This window comes from Corvus cornix, chromosome 1A (assembly GCF_000738735.6).
Source record: "Corvus cornix cornix isolate S_Up_H32 chromosome 1A, ASM73873v5, whole genome shotgun sequence".
In the NCBI taxonomy this organism is placed as follows: Eukaryota; Metazoa; Chordata; class Aves; order Passeriformes; family Corvidae; genus Corvus; species Corvus cornix.
The window spans coordinates 44,489,299-44,514,702 of record NC_047057.1 but is presented as its reverse complement, the minus strand read 5'-3'; the positions used below and the strand labels follow the sequence as shown (position 1 = coordinate 44,514,702).

General features: G+C 39.7%; 2 protein-coding genes across 18 annotated transcripts in view; both read left to right on the top strand.

Annotated features, from left to right (window-relative positions):
- The window catches only part of NR2C1 (nuclear receptor subfamily 2 group C member 1), a 54,317-nt gene extending 43,360 nt beyond the window's left edge, over positions 1-10,957 (top strand). For 16 of the 17 annotated variants that reach the window (XM_039571614.1, XM_039571609.1, XM_039571612.1 and 13 more), the window contains 2 exons: positions 3,524-3,629; positions 4,165-4,721. In XM_039571614.1, coding sequence (XP_039427548.1) covers positions 3,524-3,629; positions 4,165-4,339 — 281 coding nt within the window. In that variant the 3' untranslated portion in view covers positions 4,340-4,721. Of the gene's footprint in view, positions 1-3,523; positions 3,630-4,164; positions 4,722-8,673 lie in introns of those variants that run through there. The other variant, XR_005604592.1, reaches the window with a different exon arrangement.
- A 5,079-nt stretch (positions 10,958-16,036) lies between these two features.
- NDUFA12 (NADH:ubiquinone oxidoreductase subunit A12) overlaps positions 16,037-25,404 on the top strand; it is a 29,711-nt gene continuing 20,343 nt past the window's right edge. The window contains exons 1-3 of the mRNA XM_039571622.1: positions 16,037-16,153; positions 19,466-19,548; positions 20,527-20,614. Of these exons, the coding sequence (XP_039427556.1) occupies positions 16,065-16,153; positions 19,466-19,548; positions 20,527-20,614 (260 nt within the window). The 5' untranslated portion in view covers positions 16,037-16,064. The remainder of the gene's footprint in view (positions 16,154-19,465; positions 19,549-20,526; positions 20,615-25,404) is intronic.

The following is a 25,404-nucleotide window of genomic DNA, read 5'->3' as shown; positions in this document are numbered from 1 at the left end:
CAGTTGAATGCTGCTTTGGGGATTTGGGGGGGGACTTTTATTCTTTTTATTTGTAGATTTTTATTCTTGGTTCTGTCACTCATGCTTTTTGTTGGTTTGGGTTTGTGTTTTTGGTTGTTTTGGGGTTTTATTTATTTATTTATTTATTTATTGCTTTTAATTCTGTGCCTCCTTTCTGGGGTCCATTTTCTGAAGACCTGTAGTTTAATTTTCTGAAGTACATCCAGATGAGACAGATTGAAGTTGGGATTTTAATATATGAAAGACTATCTGGGCAGCAGTTCTCACATTCAGAATTACAGAAACATCATCTCCCTCCACACATTGTCCACACAGACAATGCATATAGCATTTCTGGTGAATGAACGCCACAAACATTCACTTATGTTATTATTTCTGTCTTCTAAACAGTATTTGCTTAATGTACTCTCAGTAGCATTAATGGACATACAATTAGACAGTGCAGGTCATATAACTACTTTCCTTCTGGGTGATTAGTTTACAATATGGAGGAAAGGTTATGGTAGATATTTAGTGAGTAATCAGACTCTGTAACCCATATGCCTGGACTGCAGAAAGTTGCAAAATTAATTTTCTTTATTTGAAAGTTGTAGAATTAACTTTTCACAAAAGGCATTCAGGTATTGTATCAGCATCCTGCAGGCCTTAGATTCATCATTCAGAACTGGGATTTAATATAAAGTCAAACCCAAGTCTTTTAATGAAAGAAAAATGTACAAATCTCAAGTACTACTCTATCTCCAAGAATTTTTCACTGCCACATTTAGAAAGTATATCTTCAGTTACTCCATTTTGCATGAGAAGGTTTAAAAAGCACCAGCAGCTTCTTTAATCCTTGTTGCTCTGCCTTTTGTAGATGCTGATGTCCTGTAGAAAAGATTGGAGCAGATGTGAAAATGCCAACAGAATCTTAGTGACCTGCCCCCTGTCAGTAGTGTAGGACATGGAGGAGATCTGGGTATTTGGTTCTTGTCAGTTCTGCAGACTTACTAGATGCAAGAAGAACTTTGTTTTTCCTTCCAGTTGCAGTTCACCCTTACACAGAAAAATTAGTTGATGTGAGGAAATCTTTTGGAACTTGGACACTTCCAAAATGTAAATTTTAAGCAGGTTTTCTAATATATAGAATTTATACATTGTGAGGTTCTTGCTTTGCCGTTTCCCTCAGATTTGCATGATCTTTTCTATACGTAGTATCTACAACTCCCAGTAATAGTGGCAGCATCAGCAGGAATTCATGGTATTCATCTAAGTGCACAAACAAAATCCTGCATATCTTCCATTGCTACCTATATATATATATCTATATATATATATAGCAGTAATGGAAGACTTCTGAGATGAAAGACATTCTTGCAAATGAGAGGTGGCATAAAGTAGAGTCAGAACCCTTCAGGAAAGATGATAAATTTCCAGAGGATATTCCTATCGTGATATTCTTGTATTGTGGATCACTAAGGAAAATCAGATCCTGAGTGTTTTCACTATAAAACATAATCCTGCTGTCTGTCCTCATGAGTAGAAGAGTCTTGCATGGTTTTATGTGTTCGCTTGTACAGTTCACTGTATCACTGAAACAGTTTCAGTTTGCTGATAAGCAGGGCTCACCATTAAACCCACCAAGTTTAAACATAATATTAAGCATGCTTGAAAATGTTTGCAGTTTTTTTTCTGCTGAGGACTGAACAGTTGCAAATACACAACTATTACAGAAGAGTCTTCTTTAAATGGATGGTAGGAGGGTGTTTGCTGGTTTAATTTTAGTAGATAATGCTTGCAGGAGATGTAACCCCAAAATAGTCCTTTCATGGCATTCCTATACTGAGAACTGGTAGGGGTTGCTCCAGGAAAGAAACAAAATTATGGGAGAATACCTCAAGTCCATTTTTCTGGAATGATGTCCACTAGGATTTATGATAGAATTCTCTGGCCTGTGTGGAAAAATCAGTCCCGTTAGACACCTAAAAATACTTCTCTAGGAACCTTTCACTTGCAAAGTAGTATTTACATATTTGTTTATGTAAATAAGTAAACAAATGAGGTTTATTTGTCTCCTTCCAATTATATTTGACAACACAAAAGGTAGAAGGAGAAATATCTTGGGAAAAGTCTTGTCCAGTCACATGATTGAGAGAAATTTTCTTTAGCTGATGTTTTCAAATTCACATTACTAATGAGTAGCTGCTTTAATGGCAATGTGTTGTCAGTACTCTTGATACTGTGAGCTGTGTAACAAAATCTTCATACACGTGAAAGTTATGTTTAGTAGCTTGAACAGAAGGGATGTCCTGGCAATGACTCACAAGCCAGAAATTATAATTGTAGGGATTTTACTGCTCTGCTGCAGGATGGAGCTGGGCTGTGCATGCACCAGAGCCCTAAGGTAAGAACCTCTGCTTTAGTAGGCCCTGGTGATTCAGCTGTGCCAAGCCAGCTGTTTGATTGCCACAAGACAGCCTTGGGCAAAGAGATTAGTGGAAAGAGTGTGCCAACAAGAGTTGACATCTTTCTAAATGGCTGCAAGTGTATGAACAGTGGTCTTCAAACTACTTTTCCCAGCAGTTCACTTCTTGCTGTGTTCCTGACATGGCTCTAAAAGCAGTGGCATGAAGTGGTGCGTTTTGCATGTCAATACTAACTCTTCATCTACATGGTTTGTCATGCTACTATGATAGTAAAATTTTTGCATTCAGATAAATAGATGGATAATAAAATTACAGACCATGTAGAGAGTTCAGAATTACTGGATAATAATTTCTGAAAGTGACTTGACAGTTAGGTTGATGTCCTTTCTATTTTAGCAACAGTTACATTTCAAGTGTTCAAATCACTGCTAAAAATTAGGATTAGCACACTTGAAATTTTTGCACCAAATAGTTGAAAAAGAACAATCTGCTACATACAAGCCTGAGTTCAAAAAGCATTTGGACAGTGCTCTCAGGCACATGGTGTGATTCTTGGGGTGTCCTGCGCAGGCTCAAGAGCTGGACTCAGATGATCCTGATGGGTCCCTTCTAACTCAGTGTATTCTATGATTCAGTGCTGTTTTCTACATGTTTTAGGAAACAGACAGTTCACAGCTTTTTATTCTGCTTCTTCCGCTGATGTTAATTTTATCCTTCACTTTTCACCTAAATATTATTTGTGCATCCAGTGTTCCAGAAAATGTCAGTGCGTTGAAACAATCCTGTTTTACTGCTACAGAGAACAGAGTTGTATCGTCAAGATTAATGTAAACATTTGTAGTAGGTTGAACAACATTTCAAGCACTGGATTTATTTGAACCCTTTAAAATGTCTGATTTTATTTATGGAAAATTAAGTAAAATGTGTAAATGTAAAGAAAGAGAAATATAAGGAGGTAAAGTAGTGTCTACCACTAAAACTGAAGTTGCTGCAGGTACCACATAATGACTTCAGTATGTTGGCAACTGGATAATCTGTATGGATTTTAGTTCATTTTCTGTAGAACAGGTATAACAAAGAAGAGGGTTTTTTTTCAGATCACCCAGGTCTAGAAAATGTGGTACAGATTGAGAAATTTCAAGAAAAAGCTTACATGGAGTTCCAAGACTATGTAACAAAGGCATATCCGGATGATACTTACAGGTCTGTAATCTTAGATGCTTGATTGATTCTCTTTTCAGAGTCATTGGTGATACTGATTTGTACAGTATTTCATGTAATAGATATGTACATTTTCTTCTTACCTCCTTAAAGTTAAGAAATTACCTTTAGAACACTTGAAATATTATGCATGTGGTCATACAAATTATGAGTATTATTTGTCATCTCATTATTAATTTCTAAAATTAAATATCAGAAAAAGATAGTAGTAACATTCAATTTGAATTGCATGTATTTGGACTATTTCCTCATTTAGTCCTAAGTCCAAACATTATATATAGTACCTGTCATTGACAGGCAACCTCACATTTTCTGTACTGTTCAAGACATGACTAAACATAAATGTAATGCTCTACTGATTTAGATATTTAAGCCTTTCATGAACCAGATATAGCAAATTTTGACCAGTAGTGTCCACTGTCAGTTTTTTCCTCTTCTTTTACTAATAACATCATGGAGAGTAACACTAAAATGTGTGATCTGCTAAGTAACACTTTTCACCAAACTTATTTTCCAGACTATCTAGACTTCTTCTCCGATTGCCTGCTCTTAGGCTGATGAGTGCTGCCATCACTGAAGAGCTGTTCTTTGCAGGACTAATTGGAAACGTTCAGATCGATAGCATCATCCCATACATTCTGCGAATGGAGACAGCAGACTACAACTCTCAGATCATCGGTCATGGCGTATAAAAGCAGCAGTCCAGGATTCTGTACCATGGCAATCATGGTGATGTAAATGCATACCCTGTCTCCAAGAGATGGTAATAAGCCTTCCAGTGCACCTTTCCAAAGAAGGCTCATATTCCTCCTTTCCAGTACACTTGGGAAACATGGTGGAGTGTATTGGGATATAGGATCACTTCCTGTTCTTCATCTGTCTTCAAGGACTTGTAAATGAACTTGATAACTGAAGAAAGTCAAGAATTGTCCATCCTATTTTTGTAGATAGACGGACTTGGAATATTTGTTTATGAAGTCCAGGCTTACGAGGAAACTGCAGAAGCTTTGACTGAACTAAGGTATCTCAACTTAGTTTGATGTTCTAGACAAATAAATTAACTTTCCTCTCTGAGTTTTGTTTTCAGTGTTTTGCTACTAATTCTTTCTCACGTATAAAATAGAAAATACATGATCAAACATCCTGAAAAGGCCAGTTTCCATGCAGACAATACCCAACTTAGTTTTGGCTGTTGTTTTGAAGAGAGATTTGTTTCTTAACAATTAAACACTGGATTAAACACTGGATACCATTACAAGTGCAGGGAAAGTAGAGGAAGTTCACATTTTAAAATATTCTGGTGTTAACATTGATGCAGTTGATCAAAAGTGAAGCAGCAAAGAGAAGTGACTGTTTTGCAGATGCAACAGAATATTGTATTGTAGCAATAATGTGGTAGACATCAGCTGTTTTATACTATGAAAAACTAACAGACAAGTGTATACTGCAGGCATTCAAAGACAGCATACTCCTGCTTTTTCTGGTCTCAGAGCTTTTTCACCCTACCCCTCCCTCTTTCATACTCAGTGCCCAGTAATGGAGGCATTCTAGATGCCTCTTAATTTGTGTCTGTGGCTTTATTTTTTGTTATTGTTAGCCCTTTGGTATGTAGTTCTCTTTTCCAACCAGTCCTGAATGATTACTTTTCAAATTTGAGTCTGTCAAATGTAGTGCCCTTCTGTATGAGAGCATAGCCTCTGCTTCTTTTCCTTTCCTCATTAGGAATGGGTCTAGATACTCCATACATGTTGCCTGAATCATACTCCATAGCTCCATCTAAGGATGAGTTTCAATGTTTTTCTGTCTTGAGGATGTGACTCACTTGACAAGTAATACTGACATGTGGTTGCTTCTTGCGTCCTTTTGCAACAGGAAATTATGCATCCCTGGCACATTTATTTCCTGTTGCTTAAAATGAGAGAAGTACGCTAGTGAAAGTGGTGGTCTTCTTCAGACATTAGCATTTAGGATTATCTGAATCTTGGGTCAAGGATGAGTTCTATTTAGTGTGACCCCTTTCTTTCTCTGGCAAAATTGAGTGAGGAAGAGCCTCACCCAATCAAGAAACACATGGTTGCACCAGAAATTGCTTAGCCAGAAGATCAGGTTAAATGGGGGCCTTTGCCCACTCTGCAGTGGCAGTTCCAAGGCCACCCTAATACCAAGAGACTACTAGATAATGCTTGGGTTCTGTAGTTCTTGAGTTCTGTAGTTTTTCTCAGCACCTGAGGATTGCTACCAAACAAAAAGAATCTCAGAACTACCTCTGAAACTGACTTCTGTATTCTTCTCAATTCCACTAACTGAGCTGCTTGGATCTTCCTCTAACCAAGCTCCGTAATTGGAGACTGTATCATAGAATCGCAGAATCAGATGATGGTTGGGGTTGGAAGAGGCCTTAAAGATCATCTAGTTCCAACCACCTGTATGGACAGGGACATCTTCCACTAGACCAGGTTGCTCAGAGCCCCACTCAACCTGGTCTTGAATGCATCCAGGAATGGGGCATTCATACCTTTTCTGGGCAACCTGTTCCAGTCCCTCACCACCCTCACAGTAAAGAATTTCTTGCCAATATCTTATCTAAACCTGCTCTCTTTCAGTTTGAAGCCATTCCCCTTTGTCCTGTCACTACATGCTCTTTAATAAATAGTCTCTCTCCATCTTTCTTGTAGGCTCCCTTCAGGTACTGGAAGGCTGCAGTTAGGTCACCCTAAGCCTTCTGTTTTCCAGGCTGAACAATCACAGTTCTCTCAGCCTTTCCCCATAGGAGAGCTGCTCCTATGGTGGCCTCCTCTGAACTTTTTTCAACAGGTTGATGTCCTTCCTGTGCTGGATACCCCAGAGCTGGATGCAGCACTGCAGGTGGGGTCTCAGAGGAACAGAGGGGCAGCATCCCCTCCCTGGCCCTGCTGCCCACGCTGCTTTGGATGCAGCCCAGGACACATTTGGCTCTCTGGGCTGTGGGTGCACATGGCTGGGTCATGTCCATTCTCTCATCCACCAGCACCTCCAAGTCCTTCTGGGCAGGGCTGTTCTCCATCTGTTCATCCCCCAATCTGGGCTGATACCAGGGGGTGCCCCCAACCCAGGTGCAGCACCTTGTACTTGGTCTTGTTAAACCTCATGAGATTCCCATAGACCCATTTCTCAAGCTTGTCCAGGTCCCTCTGGATGGCATCTTCTGTTCTTCAGGTGTGTCAACAGCAGCACTCAGCTTGGTGTCATCAGCAAATCTGCTGAGGGTGCACTCAATCTCTTCATCTATGTCATTAATGAAGATAATAACACTGGTCTTGGTATGGACCCCTAAGGGACACCACTTGTTGCTGATGTCCATTGGGACTCCGAGAGATTGAACACTACCCTCTGGTTGCGACCACCCATCTGCTTTCTCATCCATCTACTTTCTCATCCATCTAAGAGTGCACCCATGGAATCCATCTCTCAAGGTTAGAAAGAAGAATGTTGTGGAAGACCATACTACATGATTGGTCATATCCAATCCCACAGATCAAAGCACTTAGTGCTGAGGACCCCTGATGGCATGGAACAACCCCCTTTGCTGTGCCTTGGCACTTACTTGCTGGAGGACAGCATTCAGTGTTGGAACTGTCCATGGCAGCTGAGCTCTTCTCACGTTCCACCTTTTGAAGGCTGTAGGACTCAAGTTCTTTATCTGTGTTCACTGGAGAGCAGTATGAGGACTATCCTGTGTCTCAGGAGGTGTGCATCTCATCAGCAGAGTTAATGGAAATATGAAAGAATGTTGCTGCCAACCTGCTGTGCTTGTTCTCTCCCCAGGGTTAGAGGCCCATTTTTGATCTGTACAACCAAGTTGCAGATGGGCTGTAGATCATTCTCCAATTCAGCTCTCCTCAGAAATTCTGGCCCTGCTTTCTAGTACCTTGCTCTCCCTAACCCACTTCTGGCCCTAGCAGGCACAGGAGATTTACTGTTCTCTACATTAAAAGTTTAAAGGAAACTGACAACATATCATTCCTGAATATATTGGAGGTAGATTTCCAGGCATTCCCCTACTCTTGGAAGTGTTTTACTCTAATATTCTCCAGATTCATGAAACCCAGGTAATAGTAGGATGGAAGTAAAAACCTGCTTTCCTTCTAAATGCAGTACACTGTGCAAGTCTTTCACATCCTTGAAGAAATCTTTCACTCCACAGCTTGAGCCTCAGGTGTGATATGCAGTTCTTTGTTTACAGCTGACCGAAAGATTCAGCTGATGCAGCCTCTCATGTGGTGCTGTCCAGCTTAGAAAACAGCTTAGAAAATACCACGGTACCTACAGGTGTAAATTTCTAGCAATTGAATCCCTCAGTTCAGCCATCATTATGGCTTGAAGGGACCTTGAAAGATCTTTCATTCCAACCTTTCATGGGAACAGGACCCTAGAAGAGACTATCTAGTACCCTGTCCAATCTCATTTTGCAGGGATTGATTGCTCTCAGCACAAGAAAAGTCTTTGTTATATCAAGATCTTCAAGACTCCTTATAGAGAGTGACCTTGCACCAATGTCAGCCACTTCCCTTAATATTCTAGGCTGGATTTCTTCTGAGCCCATGGATTTCTGTGGGTTGAGCCCTTGCAAGAGGCTGCAGACGAGCTATTCACCTACTGGTGGGTTGACACATGCATTGTTGTAGATACTTGATCGGTACTCTGTGGTCCAGCTATGCTGGTAAAGATGGAAGTAAAAAAGATATTGAGAACCTCTGCCTTATCAGCATGACTAGTGAGTAGTGTCCCTTCCCAGTTAGGCAATGGGTCTGGATCTTCCCTGTGCTTCTGCTTACTACTCACATATCTGTAGAAACCTTTCTTGTTATTCTTGACATCTTTGGCCAGTTTAAGTTCCATGTGAGCTTTAGCGTTCCTTCCTGCATCTCTGTATGCCCTGGCAAGGTTGTTGCAGTCCTTGATGGGTATTTAGCTGCCTTTCCATAGCTAGTATATGTCTTTTTTTCATTTTTTTTCTTTTTCCTTTTTTCTTTTTTTTTAATTGGAGCACCGTTTTGGAGGGGATGTCCTCAGAACCTGATTTTCTCTGGATTCCTGTCCTTGTTTCCTCTTCGTGCCCTAGTCTGTTTGAATACAAGTTAACTTCAGTAACGCATGGACTGCCACTACCACGGACTTCTGGGTCAAGACTACTTGCTTAGGATGTGTTAACTCATAAGCACAGAAACCTTGGTTGTGTTTCACATCAGGTTGTTTAAATTCAGGCATGTGTATATTGTGAGGGCCAAAAAACCCCTGCATTTTATGATCTTGGATACCTCTGACATTTGGACCTCTAAAGAGCCAAAGTGCATACATACAATGCATAGCAAACAGCTCTGGCTACTGGTAAGTGACCTTTCCCCCCCCCCAGTTTTACATTTTTATAATAATAACTTTTCAAAGTTGATATAAAGGTAGTGTGCAGCTGATCTGTGCTGCCTCCCAAGTAATCTCTTTTGTCTTTCTGATGATCTAAAAGACACATCCCATACAGGAGGTTGTTTCAGTGTTACTCACTTTGCTCAAAGTGCTCAGCAAGACCTTCATTAATTATTTCATTAATCATTCTTAAACTATAAATTCATCCTTTGATAAGGAATGAGGCATAACAGGGTTTTCTCAGGAATGGGAGCTTTAAAACAGGTAAATACAGGAATCAACATGGTTTTTCCTTATTCATGTTAAACATTACAGTCATCTAAGAACAATGCAACAGCTCATGGAAAAACCAAACCATGGAGTTATGGTTTTGTTTTGGTTACTTTAAGATAACTGCTTCTAAGTTAAATTAAATGTATCAAGTTACCTTCAACTGAGGCCATTAGTGTTTCTAACAGTTATTTTTTATGATTACATGATCTCACATTACCACCTGTGTGATTTATTGTCATTTATAGTCTTGTGAATGAATATTCTTTGGTACTGAATGACAGACTGGCTAATATTACTGGGTTCTGTCAGTACCCCTGTCAATACAATAACAAAAGTGTGAGTATTGAAGCTTTCTCCGCAATGGATGTCAAAATATCTCATTGTTTTTGTGATTTCTTTTCGCCTTTAAATTACTTGTCAACTTTCTGATCTTTACAAGCCTTGACAGTTTTCAGAGCCAGTCAGGATTTAACCAAATTGTGGCATTTACCAGCCAAAAACTCTTTGCCAATGAAAGGATAAGTTTAGTTTCAATAGCTTTAAAATTTTCAATGTTAAGAGCAAGAAAAATCATTTTAATATAAATCACATGAAAGGAAAAACAATTTTATACATTTTAGAATCCTATAATTTAAAGATTATAGTACTGTTACACATAATAGGCTTACTAGTTCAAATATTTTTCATGAAACTGTACGTTGCACACGTGTATGTGGGTTTAGGTTGCTTGTTTCATACTGCTAAAGTTCCTAGTGCAAATAATTGTTATATTTAAAACTTTTTCCAAGAGTACCTTCACTGCAATACCTTCTGTAGTTACAAACCTATCTGTCCACCCATCTATTCTTGTCATGTGATCTTGAGTGTCAGTGAAAGTCAGTCTGTTCTTTTTTGAAACTGGTCTGTTCATTTTGTTCAGCCGCTGTGGTTTGCTAGTACATCAGTTCCAGTGTAAGCAATACAGTGTCACTGTAGTTGTCTTGCTGTTGTATAAAGAAGTCACTATAAATGTCTTGAAACCTGGCTAAATTGGAAAACTCTATTTTGGTTGTATTTTTAAAAATAAATTGTAACTTTCTATTATAGAAAACAATTGCAATATCCTATTACTTTGGTAGTGTTTTATATGAATTGTCGTATGGACCTAGAACACTGTAAATGATTACAAATAGTTTGTGGATCTTTCACATTTTTATTACAGAGTGTAGGATTGTCAGTTATATTCAGTCTCTGGGATTTGTGGTAGCTGCAATATCTTGCTGTTCGCTAAACTTTGTTGCTATTAACCCTCTGTTTCCATGCTTACTACTTTCTGGCCTATGCATTTGAAAATTAATAATTTATTGTAAAATTTAATTTACCAGTGTTTTGTTTTTTAAAATGCTGTATGGAAATATGTATTGTAATGAACCCAAACCATAGATCTTCATGTCATATAATGCATTAATGGATTTTTGGAAATCAGTATTTGATTCATTATGGATCAGTTTTAGGTTGAAAGTTATAGTATGGTTAAACAAAGCTTTTTCCTTTTGCAAGAAACAGACTTCAGATATTCAAGTAAACTTATCTCAGTTTCAAATACTACTGGATAAATAATTAATTTATTATTGCTTAAAACTGTGAAATTAGCACAAGTTTTGGTCTACTCCAGAATTGATTTCTCAATGATAATTTAAAAAGTGTAAGGTTTTTCAGTCATTGTCTTCTGTTATAAATGAATGTGGCATTTGCATGAATGTGCAGAAAACCCAGAACGGTATCCCAAATGAGAAATTAATTGCCATTCTTTCCATGTTTAAATTCTGAAATGTTTTTATCATGAAGTAAATTAATTAACCACTGACACACTGCAGAGGAAATGTAAGGTGCACTGGTAAAAGATAATGGACAATTAGTGGACAATGCAATGAGTTTACTAATTATGAGAGCTGGAAATAAGCATTTAGAGTCTCTTTCCCAAGAAATTTTACTCCGTGGTCTATCTTGCCTCTGTTTTGAAGACTTAACCTTTCTTGGTACTTAGAATTACAAGATGGTTTGGGTTGGAATGAAGATCGTGTAGTTCCAGCCCCTGCCATGAGCAGGGACAGCTCCCACAAGGCCAGGTTGCTCAAAGCCCCATCCAACCTGGCCTTGAACATTTCCAGGGGTGGGGCATCCACAACTTCTCTGGGTAACCTGTTGCAGTGTCCCACTGCCCTAATTCTAGAGAATTTCATAGAATCATAGAACCGTTAAGGTTGGAAAAGACCTTTAGGATCACTGAGTCCAACTGTTTCATCCTTGTGTATGATTTAAATCTGCCCTCTTGCAGTTTCAAACTATTGTCCCTTGTCCTATCACTGCAGGCCCTGATGTCTTTCTCCATCTTTCTTGTAGGCCTCCTTTAATTATTAAAAGGCCACTAGGAGCTATCCTCAGAGCCTTCTCCAGGCTGAACAGCCCCAGCTCTCTGTCTCTCTTCACAGGAGGGTGGCTTTAGCCCTCTGACCATTTTTGTGGCCCTCCTCTGGATCCACTAACTTCTACAGGGCCCTGTTCCCCAGTCAGTCTGCTAATGAATTACTCTTTCTTCTGCTGGTAACTTCCCACAGCCTTTTGGCCACCTCTGTCAACAAACATCCCTAGCACCCAGTCTTGCCTTACCTCCTAATACCTCTGTCAAATAACTCCAAAGAACATTTCTACTTCATCACAGGAATCCACCTATGATGAGGTGCTTTGTTTTTCTTCCTGTGTGTACCAAGTCTTGCATTAATGCATGCTGTGGACAGCCCTACCCTCGCTCTGATAAACAATGGCTAATACAGAATACAATTTTCTCTTAGGCGAATCTTTATGAGAAGAAGCCAGGGTTGTGCATTTGGCTTGTAGGAATAAATGGAACCAACTGTGTCCTGTGAGGCACTGTGTTGCAGGTGAAAGCAACTCATTTGGACCACTAGAGCATCACCATCTTCAAGTTCAACATCTGGATGCTTAAGGTTTTTGTGGCTGTTGATACCAGCTGAACAAATGCATTTCCTGATTATTTTTTTAATAACTGCATCTTGTAGTAATGTTTGCCCAAATATATTTTCAAGTTAACTCTGCTTGGATTAAGGGGATGTGGTGGGGTGCTAATAAGGAGGCAGGAATATTTGTAGTTCATGTGAAATGGTAGGGGGAAAGGGATAGCACAGAAGTGATGTTCTGGGAATGCTTTTAACTAAACTTCTGCAGTAGATTTGCCTGTGAGAATAGAGAAACCAGATAGAGCTGTTCCACCATGGGTTCTTCTGAACTATTTATTATAGTGCATTTCACTCAGCAGAACTGAGTGGCTTGGGCCTGCAGATTCCTGCTGCTTTGCAGACCTGCAGTCTAATCCGTTCCAGTAAGCTGTTCACGAGGTGTCTGAGCTCTTTTACAGTTACTTCAGTTCTGCTTCATCCTAGGGTTTTACCAGGGAAAAAACTGAACAGCCACGTTTTGGCTAATGAAGGCTGCCTAAGGAACAACTCCAAAAGGAATTTTTCTTTCACTCTGTAACCAGGAGAGTTTTGCCATTGGAAAATCAAAGATGAAGGTAGAGTTACTGCTGGAGACATAACCCAGACAGTTCCCACAAAGTGACAAGTGTTTTCTAAGAGTGCCAGTAAATTTATTATTCATGGGGTTTTGAGAGCTAAACTCTTCTCACAGTTTACATACTCAAATATTTTTTGAAAATTATAAAGTATTTCTTGGTAATGTTTTGCTTAGTTCCAGGCTATGAACTTCTCTTCCAACCTTCTCAATAAATAGAACCCAACTGACAAAAACTTTTTCAACTGTGTTTTTGGGAAATATATATGGATGATAGGACTAAAAAATGTGTTAGTGAAAGCATTAGATTGCACTGTTCAGACTAAAGTGAGAGAAACTATGGTTAGAGACTGGATTAGAGTATTATTGGACACTGAATTGTGGAGATTTCGTGTTGTGGGTTGGACTTTGCTTCTGGAATTTTGCAGTTCTAGAAGGATGGGGCAGGAAGTGATACCATTTTCAAAATCTGCATAGTATGCTCTTATTTGTTAGTCTTCTGTTGGATTTTTCTCTTAGTTTAATTAAGAAAAGGATTTCCATTTATTGTTGTAAACGTATGTCCCACAGTTGAGAACCACTGCAGAGTAAATTTACATGACTTTCCATACTAAGAACAGAGGGAATGGCAGTGGAATAGGCAAACGTAATAAAAAGAGTTCTTCTAAGGTAAAATGTAAACATTAAATTGTTCCGTAGATCAGTTGACTTTTGCACTTTCTGAGAATATACGGACTTAAGTTTTTCAAGATCAATTGTGCCACTGAATAAAGTTCTTTAAATGAAAAACTAAACTAAGATTCAGTGAGATGGTTGTGTGCTAACAAAATGAAGGGAAGTTACGTGTCATCCTTTGAGACACTCAGAAAATGGATTTGTTTATTTTCGAAAAATACATTGTTTGTTATGCTCTGTATTAGGAAAGAAGCGAGTAACTTGTGTTCAGATTTGAGAGGGGAGTTTTTTAGGCCTGAAAAAGAGTTCTGGCAGCAGTTCCGTGACATTTACTTGAACTAGAGGAGAAAAACAAGGCAGCATTAAATGTGTTTAGCAAGAGTTTTTGAGGAAGTGAGGTTCAGTGTGCTAATTTCGATGTAAAAAAAGCAACATCTAACCAGAGTCTTAAATTTAAATAAACTGGGAATTAAATATTCCTTATGGCTGCATGAGTTTGACAAGTTACTTGAGTGACAAGACAGCATTTCAGTGCTGCCTCCCAAAGATGCCCCAGTAAATCCTTAGGAAGACATACTTGCATTTGCATTCCACTGTATTCAGCCGTGACATTTGCACCAAGTCCAGGGAGAATTTTTTAACACAGTAGTCAGATTTTCTTTTTCATGCACAGTGACACATTAATAGAAGCAGTTTAAGTAGATGTGCTGGGACTATAGCAGTTCTGAGGTAATTAATTTCTCAGGGGAGATCTCACTTGACTAAAGTAATGGAGAAAATAGTACAAAAAAATTTAAAATGCAACTCGAAGAAGATGCTGTAAAATGTTCCTGCTATTAAGAAAGTATTCCCCACAAAATCTTCTGTAGCATCAAAGTCACATTAAGTTGATCCCTTCTTCCAGCTTTGTGTCACAATGCCTTATCCTCCACAGTGCTCTCAGTCAAAGAACCATGGTACCACATGGATCAGTGAAGTGATCCAGATAATTTTAACCCTTGGGGAGAAAAACCCACAACAAACAACTGTGTTATTTCAGTGCCAGCAGAGAAAATGCTCATGGAATTATATTTGCAGTCAATGAAAATTATCCCAGTTACATTAATAGGCTTAGAAACTGGTATGGGCATTGAACCTGTACAATGCTTCCAAAGTTGGCTTCCTAATTTAAACTACACTTCTTTCATATTTTACACTCCATCATCAGTAGTTTATATCAAAATAACGGTTTCTGTGTATGAAGTTAGAGACAATGAGTGAATTCTGACTGTAAATGTTCCTCCCTGTTCTTATGCCTGCTACTGTACACTTATCTGACCATATTTTAATGTATTTAATGGATTTTCTAAGACTTTTGACTGAAAATGCAAATAACCTGCCACAAGAATACTGAAGCCTAAGACTTGTCGCAAAAGAGATGCTGTGGTTCGAGCACAGAGCACAGAACCAGCAGGGCCTGTGTTTTGTGTTTGAAAACAAAACCACTTGTGTTAAAACTAAAAAATTTTGAGTGGAAATTCAGACCATTAGACTTTACATTGAAATGGGTATATTTCCACACTGTGAACTTGGCTGACACAGGTTTTTCTCAGTCTCATTTTCCTTTCAAGTTTACCTACTTAATTTTTCACTCCAACTCCTACTTTGTTCCTTCCCAAATCCCCCATTCTGATAGTGACGGTGTCCAACAGCTTGGCCTTTACATGTTTGACAGCTGGTCTCTGCTCATCAGCCAGCACTGGTTCCACCACCGATGATGTGTTTACCAGGGGCTTTTCCAAGCCCTGCCTGCTCTGACAAAGTACTGTGGATCTATTTTTTGCCTGGCCTGTGTAGCAGTAGCCTTGTGAAGGTCACGGAAATAGTCCTGCACCTTGCCTGCTCGGCCCTGCAGCAACAGTAGTAAAGTCCTGCCACTATCCACAGCAGGGCAATCAAAGGTCTTTCCTCCTGCTGATGCAGAATCAGAAGGCACTGGGACAAGATGGAGAGGTGGAGTGGACACATGGATGAGACAACAGATACACATTACTTGATGGCCTGCTGAAGTTGGGAAAAGCCAGGAGAGACAAGACTGTTAAGCTCTTCTCTGACCATCACCCGCAGTCTGCATGGGGTGAGATGTCACCTGCGCTGCCCCTGATTCTTGATCCGGGCAGTCCTGGACTCCTTACTGCCAGTCTTGGTAACTCTTTTCTCACCACAGATCTTGTGACCTGTGTGAAATAAGGGATTGTCAGGAAACATTTCTATTATAAAGAGGCTTTTCTCCCTGTCCTGAAGTTCTTTGTATCTTGCTGACCTTCACGTGGAAGCATTAGGCAAGTGTTCTATGAATCCAGGCTGTGCAGACTGGGAGCCGAATCGCAGTGTATTCATCAGAAAATACCCTTGAGCGACCTAAGAAATACCCAAGGCGGATCTCCCCGCTGGTTCCGTTTCCGGGCGGTCGCTGTCACCAAGGGCGGCGGGGCGGCCCGAGGCGCGGCCCGCCCCAAGATGGCGGAGTACGTGCAGGTGCTGAAGCGGGCGCTGAAGCACATCGGCGGCCACGGCGGCGCCCGCGGCGCCATCCTGCAGCTGCTCAGGTAATGCGGCGGGCGGCGGGGCCTCCCCGCTGCGCGACCGCCGCCCCGCGGGGTCACCTTGGCGGGGGCAGCCGGGCGGGGGCGGGCGCGCTGCCCCGCGCGAAGCGGCGCCGGCGGGGCTGGGGCTGCGGGGGCGCTGCCGCGGCTGAGGGGGCGCTGCCTGAGGCGGGCGGTGCGCGCGGCCGGACAGGCCTCGGGAAGAGCCCGCTCCGCCCCGCCCGCCGTGCGTTCCGCCGAGGCGGCGCGTCCCGGTCGGTACTGGGTGCTGTGCTCAGAGCGGTCTCCACGCAGGGCCCGCGGCTGTTTTCTCTTCTTGAGGCACCTTGGAGGGTTCCTGGATGCTGAGCTGTCGGTGTTGCCCGGACAGGTGTTCCTGGTGTTCAGCCGCGGTCTGTGGTCTGTTGCCACAGCCGTGTCTCTGCTGTAGCTGCACTCAATGCTTATGCGTACGCCATCGTCCTCTTTGCTCTGGGTCACCTCAGGTTGGCAGTGGTTTTCTTAAAAGTGCACAAATCTGGGAGCCGTGCATCTGCTGAAATCCCGTGGTGTAAAGCAAGAGAATTACTTCATTTGCCTTATTGGCTCTATTTCTTCTAATTCACTTCAAACTGCAGGTCACCTCTGCTCTTTGGCAATGGATTGTCACTGCTGACCTATGCTCAGCTTTGGATGCCCTCCAGCCCCAGTGGCATTTTGTGCAAAATTAGTTGCAGCCTTTGTTTCCATTCATGTCTAAGTACTTTCTTCCCCAACTACAGAACCTTGCACTTACCCACATTAAACTTTCTCCTGTTTTTTTTCTTTCCTCTCACTCACATCTCATCTTTCTTGTATTTTGCACTGTGATACAGCAAGTTTGAAGGTGCTCCCAAATAGGAGCTGCAGGTTTACTAGGGCACTCTTTTTGCATTCAAATCCTTGATGAAATGTAGGGTGGAAGTCTAAATGGTATGTGATCCAAATTCAGCAGTGTCAGTAACCCGTGTTGTATTTATAGTTGATCCTGGCAAAAGTATTAGGACATACACAGTGAATGTCGTAGGCCTGACCACATGCTACAAAGCTATTTTTTTAATCAATATTGAGAAGTCAGGAATATGGGATAGGGGTGATTTGCAAAGACAAAATTCTCTGCCATATATTAATGGCTTTCTTATGTTAGAACAAACAAGCCAAGCTTTCTGAGCCTTCTTGAAAGCTTCCTCCCAGATCCCCCCCCCAATCACCATAGCCCTTTTCCCGTTATTTCTTGGGGCTTAAATTGATCTGTTCTGAAAAGTTAAACATAACATTTTACACAGTTTGTGATCAGGCCTCACCAGTATTTTAATATAGTGGCTTTAGTACCTGTTGAGCAGTAAGACAATACATGGTTTCCCTGGCTAGTGCTTTACTGCTATTATAATTACTATTTTCTGTCACACACCTTCCCCCTGCCTCCAGGTTGTTTTCTCCTCTTTGTTTTCCTTCTCAGGCTGTAGTTATTACTCTGACAGTTCTCAAGAAGAAATGGAGCTGGGGAAATGAACATGTGGAAGAGTTTGAGTATTAGGTTTCATCAGAGTGCCTCTTCCTAAGCACAGCTTAATGAATGTCTCCTCAGAGATCGTTTGTGAGTCTAAGATCGCAGACTGTGTTGACACCTTTCCACCACACAGAAAAAGAAGGCAGGCAAGACTGGAGACAGTGCTGTCCTTCTTTTCCTTCAGAAGACTGAAGTTAGGTGTGTTAGGTGGGGAATCACACCTGATCCTCGTAACCACACCAACCACAAACACAATTGCTGCCTCCTGCTCACCTTTCAAGCCATTAAATCATCCATCCCAGCTAAAGGAATAGGCTTAGTACTTAAATGAAGAGTAATCAAGGTGTTCTTTCTTGCAACAGTTGATTTTAAGAAGTAATCACTGGTAACTGGAAAAAAATTATTTACCCAAGTCAGGAGACTGTTTCTCTGAATTTCCCTGCTTTTCTCTATGTGTTTTTCACTGAGGCAGCTGCAGCAGATTTATATGTTATGAAGTCAAATTATTAAGAGCCTTTGTGGCTGGAAACATTCTCTTTACTTAAAACTCAGTGAAATTGGCTGGAAAATATTTTCTGGAAGCCATAAATACCTCTCAGTGTCTGATATCAGTATTCAGAGCGTGAAGTCAGGACAAGGACGTAAGAACACTTTAAAGAAAGGGAAGGGAAAAAGGAAGGGAGAGCAGCAGTGGAATGGCTCTTTTTTTTCTGAAGCTGGGAGTTTGGGCTTGTAAAGCTGAGCCAGAGATCTTTAAGTGTTTCTTTGATAGAGGAGAGATGTGTCAGAGAATCTCTCTGCCTGCCACCACAGAGGTTTAAAACAAGTACCTGCTGGAATGATTGTCACTTTCACACACCCTGGGAGAAAAAACAACAAAAAAATCTTCATCTGACCACATTCCTTCTCACTTGGGATTGAGTTGAGAGTGTGCATAATACCACAAACAACTAATACCTTTGAGAGGAAACTTTTCTTTATCTAATTCTGCCTGGGATGAATGTCAGTAAAAAGAAAAACAAAGTTGTAGATATAGAGGGAGAAGAGCACTTCAGTTCATTTTAAGGTTTTATCATTAGCATGTAAATCATAGGCTCAGTTTAATTATTGATCTCTACAATAATGTTAAAATATGTTCTTTATAAAGAGTTAAAACTCGTATATACCTTATCTGGGTCAATGTAAGTCTCACGGAGTTGCAGGGTGAATGCTTGCATCTTTCACACTTACGCAAAAGCAAGAAAGTAACAATTATAGTGTAGGGTTTAGCATGTATTTCCTTGGCAAGCAGCTGCAATGGCCTAAAATATTGCTATTCCTGTCTTGGAGGTTACTGCCCACACAGCCATGGGAAGTCTCTCGTGCTGCTTCAGTGCTGACCACTTCCAATAGCAATTCAGGCTGAAATAGTAGCTACTAACAGTTGAGAAGGATGGTAACATTTTCTACTAAGTGGATTAACATGTGACTCTGGGACTCCCACAGTATTTAAGGTTTTATGGGTGTTAAATTGTAGAGTTGCTTTATCTTCCACTATAATGAGCTTTTAAATAAGTAAGAGTTCCTGAAAGCATTTTTATATGGGTTTTATCATCCTGCCAGTGGGGTGCACATTAGTTGCAGGAATTGGTGATGGTGATTATTTTACAATCCTTAAGCTTGAATAGTTTTTTAAAAAAATATCTTTGCATACATGTGTACAGGTTTTTACTAGCCCCTAAGAAACCTCTGCCACAATTTCATTCTGAGAGGATGCCAATTTAAATTGTTGTTTTGATAATTCACAGGGTCAATGATTTGAAGACTGGTAATCTGATAGGAACTGACAAATATGGAAACAAATACTATGAAGACAAAAGAAACTTCTTTGGTATGTGTGCTAATGTGAACACCTCCCAGCCAACTGTGCAGCTTTCACATAGCTTGTGTGCTTTCTGCTAGTGAAATACAACTTGTTGCCTGCCTGACTTCCCTGCACTTGACTTGTGTGAGTCTTAGACAAGGAACTCACAGAAATGCTTTGACAGCTTCTGTTTCTCTGTAGCATCCCTCAATTCATTTGCAAACACAGTCAATCTGAAACAATAAATATGGGATAAATAAAAGCCAGTTAGATGGTTTCCATGTAGGTAAAGCTATATGATCATGTGATTTAGAGTTGAATTTGGTCCTTGACCTAAAGGCTGGTAGTTTAACAGGTGGGCAGAGAAGGAGAACTACTTTTATAACTGCCTCACAGCTCTACTCACTTACATGATCACTTCAGGGCAAAGAGCACAGGTTAGCTTAAACTTCCTATTACCTTAAGTAATGGGATTTTAAATCAAGTTTGTAGAGTGCTTAAAAAGGCAGCACCTAAAGCAACACAGGTGACCCATAAGCAATTGACATGCTGGTCGGGCCAAGCTGACTGCTGACTGTAGGGTAACCAGGGAAAGCACTTGCTGGTTACCATTGCTTGGTAGTTTTGTATAGCTGAAATTTAGTTTACTCTTAGGTTATAAGTGGCAATGTCCTTTGGGAAAAGACTCCTCATAACAGAGAAAAAAAATCCCCAAACCTGTTTCTCTGCCTAAAAAATGCATAAGTCCCTATTTCCCATTACTTATACAATAGCCAGTATTTGCTTCTTTGTGAGAGTATTAGATTCAGTCATCCAAAACTACAGTAACAGTGGAAATACAGACAACTTGGGGAAAAAAAAGCTGTGCTGGCTTTAAAATAAGTGCCCATTGTGGTAGATACTATCACTCAAAACGTTTTCCATTGGTTTTCCTGAATTCTCTCCTTTATGTGAAAATAATTTACTTTTTTGAACTAATGTGATATTTCTGTTTGTTTACTTAAGGTCGACACAGATGGGTTGTATATACTGATGAAATGAATGGCAAAAATACCTTTTGGGAAGTTGATGGAAGCATGGTGCCCCCTGAATGGTAAATGATTTAGCTTAATAACGTGGACAGATTCTCATTGTAGTTGCTTTATATTTTCTTATCTTACAAAGCAGAATATTAAAAAAAAAAAATTTCATGGATGTAGCTGTCTTGTCAGACTGGTCACTTCTAATGTTGAACTGCATTCATGTTTGTTGCTCACTGTCCTGGCAGAGGCACTCATTGCTTTTTGGATTGAGAAAAGCATTTTGCCAGCCATATTGAGCAGGTCAAGATGGTCTTCTAATTTTCTTTATTACTTGTGATTCTCTGTTAATGGCTTGGCAAAGCCTTGGGCACCAGAAGTAAAAAATTTGTTATTTTCATCATAAGCAAGAAACTAAGAAACATATGGCAGTGGTGGAACAGCATTCCTTAACCCACAGCCACTAACAGCATAATTGTTTCAGTTTATATACATTGATGTGGTTGTAAACATTAAAGTGCCAGGATGCTCCATATGTTGACTGCTCCTTGACTATAATTTTTATTGAGGTTTTATTTTCTGTTCGTGCACTTCAGTAATAATTCTGTACAGCCTTGAGTTCCAGAAGGTCTCTGGCCACGCAGCTGTTGATCCTTTTTTTGTTTTCCTAGAAAACTCAGACCACATAAAGTAACAGTGTATCCTAGTAAAAACAATCTCTGTGCAATTCTTCAGGGACAGGAATAGCACTTCAGCCCCAAAGCAGCAAAAGGTGATATGAAGAGAGAAGTGTTTGAGAAGACTGAGCAAACACTGACATTTATTACTCCTGTGACAAATGCTCTGTGCCAAGGCTGGGACTGATTATAAAATCTCCTAAACTGTGGCTCTCACAGGAACATTTGAAGAATGCGTGGGTCGACTCTCTAGGCAGTCAATTTTATTTCAAGCTCTCCCAGCCTTATAGTATGTTTAATGTGGTTAATGCTTTTTCCTGTCTTATTTGGTAAGAACTGAATGGCGTTGTTTTTGGAAGTGACATTAGAATCTCCAACACCAGGATGTTCATGCCTTGCTCTCTGCATAACTGTTGTTTGGTTCTGGTTGTTATCCAGTATTAGACTGTGCTGGCTTTTAAGATTTTCTTTATTTTGAGGCATAGGTTTTGTTTCGTTTTGTTTTTTCCTTTGCTTGGGTTTATGTGATGTTTGTTGCCATTTACAAACCTCAGTAAAGGGTTTCTTCCTGAGAATCAAAGTGAAGTTTCAAGAGTTAAGTAGCTTGTTTAGTTCACAGAAATTAATGAGGTAGAAAAACTTCCTATCAATGTGGGAAAAATTCCTTTAAAAGAAGCAGTAAAGATTTCATTATTTTCAAGACTGGTGAGTGTAATGAGGCACAAAATGGTAAACAGTCTTGTGTTCGAAGGTATTTTTGTCAGGAAACTTAGTTGTGCAGTACCATTCAGGCTTGTGGATTTGGATTTTTTGGGGGGTGGGGGAAAATAAAGTGGGGGTGGTGTTTCTTGCTGATAAATGTGTATGTCCCATGGTAACATATGTTCATTCTTATATAGGAATCCTAGCTTTGTGACACATTTACATCACTGCTGTGTATTTCCATACAGCTTAGAGACATCTCTAAAAATACAAGTATTTTGACTGGGAATAAATGCTGTCTTTTAAGACTTTTTAAAAAATTTTATGTGGTGCTATAGTGCCTTACATTTTTAACATGGTATAGACTTCTGAATTGAAACTGGCAATATATTGTACAAGCCACTGTCAGTGTAACACTAGAGTTGTGCAACTGCACAGGTAATGAGTGGTTATTTTGGACCCAGAAATTTGTTGGAAATAAATTAAACTGTGTGAAATTACTTATATTAACAAAGAGAGTAATTAATGCACAGTATAACAGTATGATACATGTTTGTCATCCTTGGGTCAACTGGGAAGTATTTAAAGTACCGCTGTTAGAGGTGAGCATGATCTGAATGCTTTTTCTAAACACTGATTTTTTACTCTGGGGTTCAGTTAATTTAGCTCAGCTCAGTGAAATTTTGTGGGTATGTTGTTGTATCCTCTCCTTGCAGTGTGCCTTCAGGATTGTGGAATATGAATGCTTGTTCAAGTACAATTAAGTGAAGCTCATGCATGATGAACTGGGAAAAAGCATTTTGGTATGTTGAAAAGTTCTGAAAACAACTGGGGAAAAAATGCTGCCCTTTACCTTCTCTCAGATACTAGAGAAAAAGAAAAAACAGAAAGAAAAAACATCTTATATGTAATAACGTATTGTGATACTGTTTTAGGAGCTACTGAGTATTTTCAGTATTCTGAAATAATTGCTGTAATGTCTTTTGACAAAGGATGTACTGAAATTGTACAGTATGAAAGAAATCAAAGTGTTGTTTTGACATATGTCTACTCTTCAGGGAATCGAGACTGTTGCTTTTTAAAAATGTTTCCACACCAGAATATGTAGGCTTGTAGTTTATACTGATTTAGTTGTTATTTAACTTCTTTTTCACTCTGGGTTTTCTTTTTTTGTCTCCAAAATCCAGATGTTGGTATCTACTTTGTTGGAGACGAGTTAATTAGATTTTTAAAAATTTCTTCCATACTTGCCTTGGGAATGAAGAATATTAATCTTCTTTTAATGCTTTACAAGATATTTGGCACAATTTTTTCCCTACACAAAAGTCATCTTTTTCACTTTTAGACAGTGAGAGAAACCAAATACTTGTTTTGTCTCTTACTAGTCAGAGTATGCTGTTTGCAGGAACTCAGTGCTTCCATTTTTGAACACACTGATCGGGTGTGCTCTGTGAACATACAAACAATAGAAGTTAAATCCGTTTATAGCAATGCCTGTGTGGACTCTGTTTAGTGCTTTCATTGATGTCTCCATTGCAGCATCACTCTAATCCTTGGCCTGTGTGTTTAAGCTATTTGTGTCGTGTATTTCTGGTTCAATGTATTTCGGTTTGCATTTTGGCCAAATACTTTATAAAAACAAATTGACAGCTCGTGTAAGTGTACACACTAGTTAAAAATAAATTGCTCTTTCAGTGTCATCCTGTGGGGAAAGAAGAACTGTAGTTTGAGAATAGTTTTTTCCTTTTGTAGGGACGCTTCATTTTGCCAGCACTGTCCTGTGTATTTGTAGTGTCTGTCCTGTGCTTTGAGGTTTATTTCCTTCTGGTGCAAATCTGCCATCTTTGGAAGGAGCTCCAGGAGTGTTTATTTCATATAGTGAAGTATTGCAAATTTACCGTCAGTTTAATAGTCTGCATCCTCTTTAGTTGATCTGACAGGGAGGAATGTAGCACCTCAGACTTAAAGTGCCAACACACTAGAAAATGTAAGGAAACTTGCAATTCTCCTGTAAAAATGCTGCTTTTCAAGTCTGCCTTCAAGGAAAACAAAACAAAAAGATTGAATAGAAAAGGAAGGAGAGTGGGAAAATTTCCATCCTTTTAGTAGCTTCACAATAAATTTGTGGAGTTTTATAACTTGATTAAGTGCTAGTTTGGTGTTTTCAGCTAAATTGAATGCCATCTCATTGCTGTGGTGTAGTAGCTTGCATGAGAAATTCGTTATCTCCCATGTGTAAACAAATAAACACATTTGGTGTCCCTTTTTCCTTTTCTGCCTTATGACCTGAACCCACATCTTCATTTCTCTTGTCTCACTGCATGGTTAACTTGTGGCAAAAAGTGGATGTTAACACGTTGGCAAACATCCTGAGCTGACGCAGGCTGTGCCTGAACCTTGCAGATGCACATATGGTAGTGGCTGCTGAGTTTGTGTAGCATCAGTTCTTGTTTGACAGCTTGTACATCATAGAATTGGCTCCGGTCCCTTGTAGCTTCAGTTTGCTTTTAAATATTTGTTAAAACTTGGGAAAAAATTCTTCATAGTCTTGAGAGCTTTTGAAGATACTTTGAGGTGTATTTTTCATTTACTCAAGAAAAAGTGCAAAGGCCTTGCTGGGCTCAGTCTGCTTTCTAGTGACTGCTCTCTGATTCAGCAAGCTGCCTCAGCCTCTTCAGAGCTGCTTGCATCCTCCTGATATTTGTGTGCTCTGTGCAAGTTATCTGCTTCTTTGTAGGTTTTCAGTCATTAATTGCTTTTGAATCCTGTTTTTCCACGCATGGATTTACAGGCCGAGTTTGTATAGAAATCTGGCCATCTGCAGGATGTCACATCTCTTTATTCATGCTGTTCAATCTAGTGCATGAAAAGCTTTTCTTGAGCATCTGGGGGTAGAGTCTGAGATATCAGAGCTTCAAAGGATTCTTTGAGGCAGGTGTCAAGGGGAAAGTCTTCCCAAAATAAAGTTATCAAGATTTTAAGTGGAAAGTGGGAGCTTTTGTTTGAGAGAACAGACTCTGCAAACCAAAATGCTTTTGTAAGTCACATGTTGTGCTTCTAAGGTGAATGTTTTGTGACCAGGTTAAGCCCTGAAACTCCTAAATATAATTCATAGTGGATTGATTTCTAAACAAACTTTTGAAATCTCTTCATGTATTTCAATACCTATGACTGTACTGACATGTCTTGTCAGTGAGCAATTTTATTTCTAGTTTCCAGTGAGAAAATGTGATTCAAGGATTGGTTTTGCTGATCTGTTTAAATTTGAGCCTGGTTTCATGTTGATGTTACAGAAATCCAGAAAATCTTAAACCCAAAGATGTTTATTTCTCAAAAATGCTGTATTTTAAAAGGTTTTATGAATTTAGTCTTAAAAAGCTGCAAAACAATAGTTTAAATGACAGGTAAAGCTACTCTTAAATGATACTGTGAAACTTTTCTGCTGTTTCAAGGAATGAATGTATGACAAGTACACTTGTAATGAC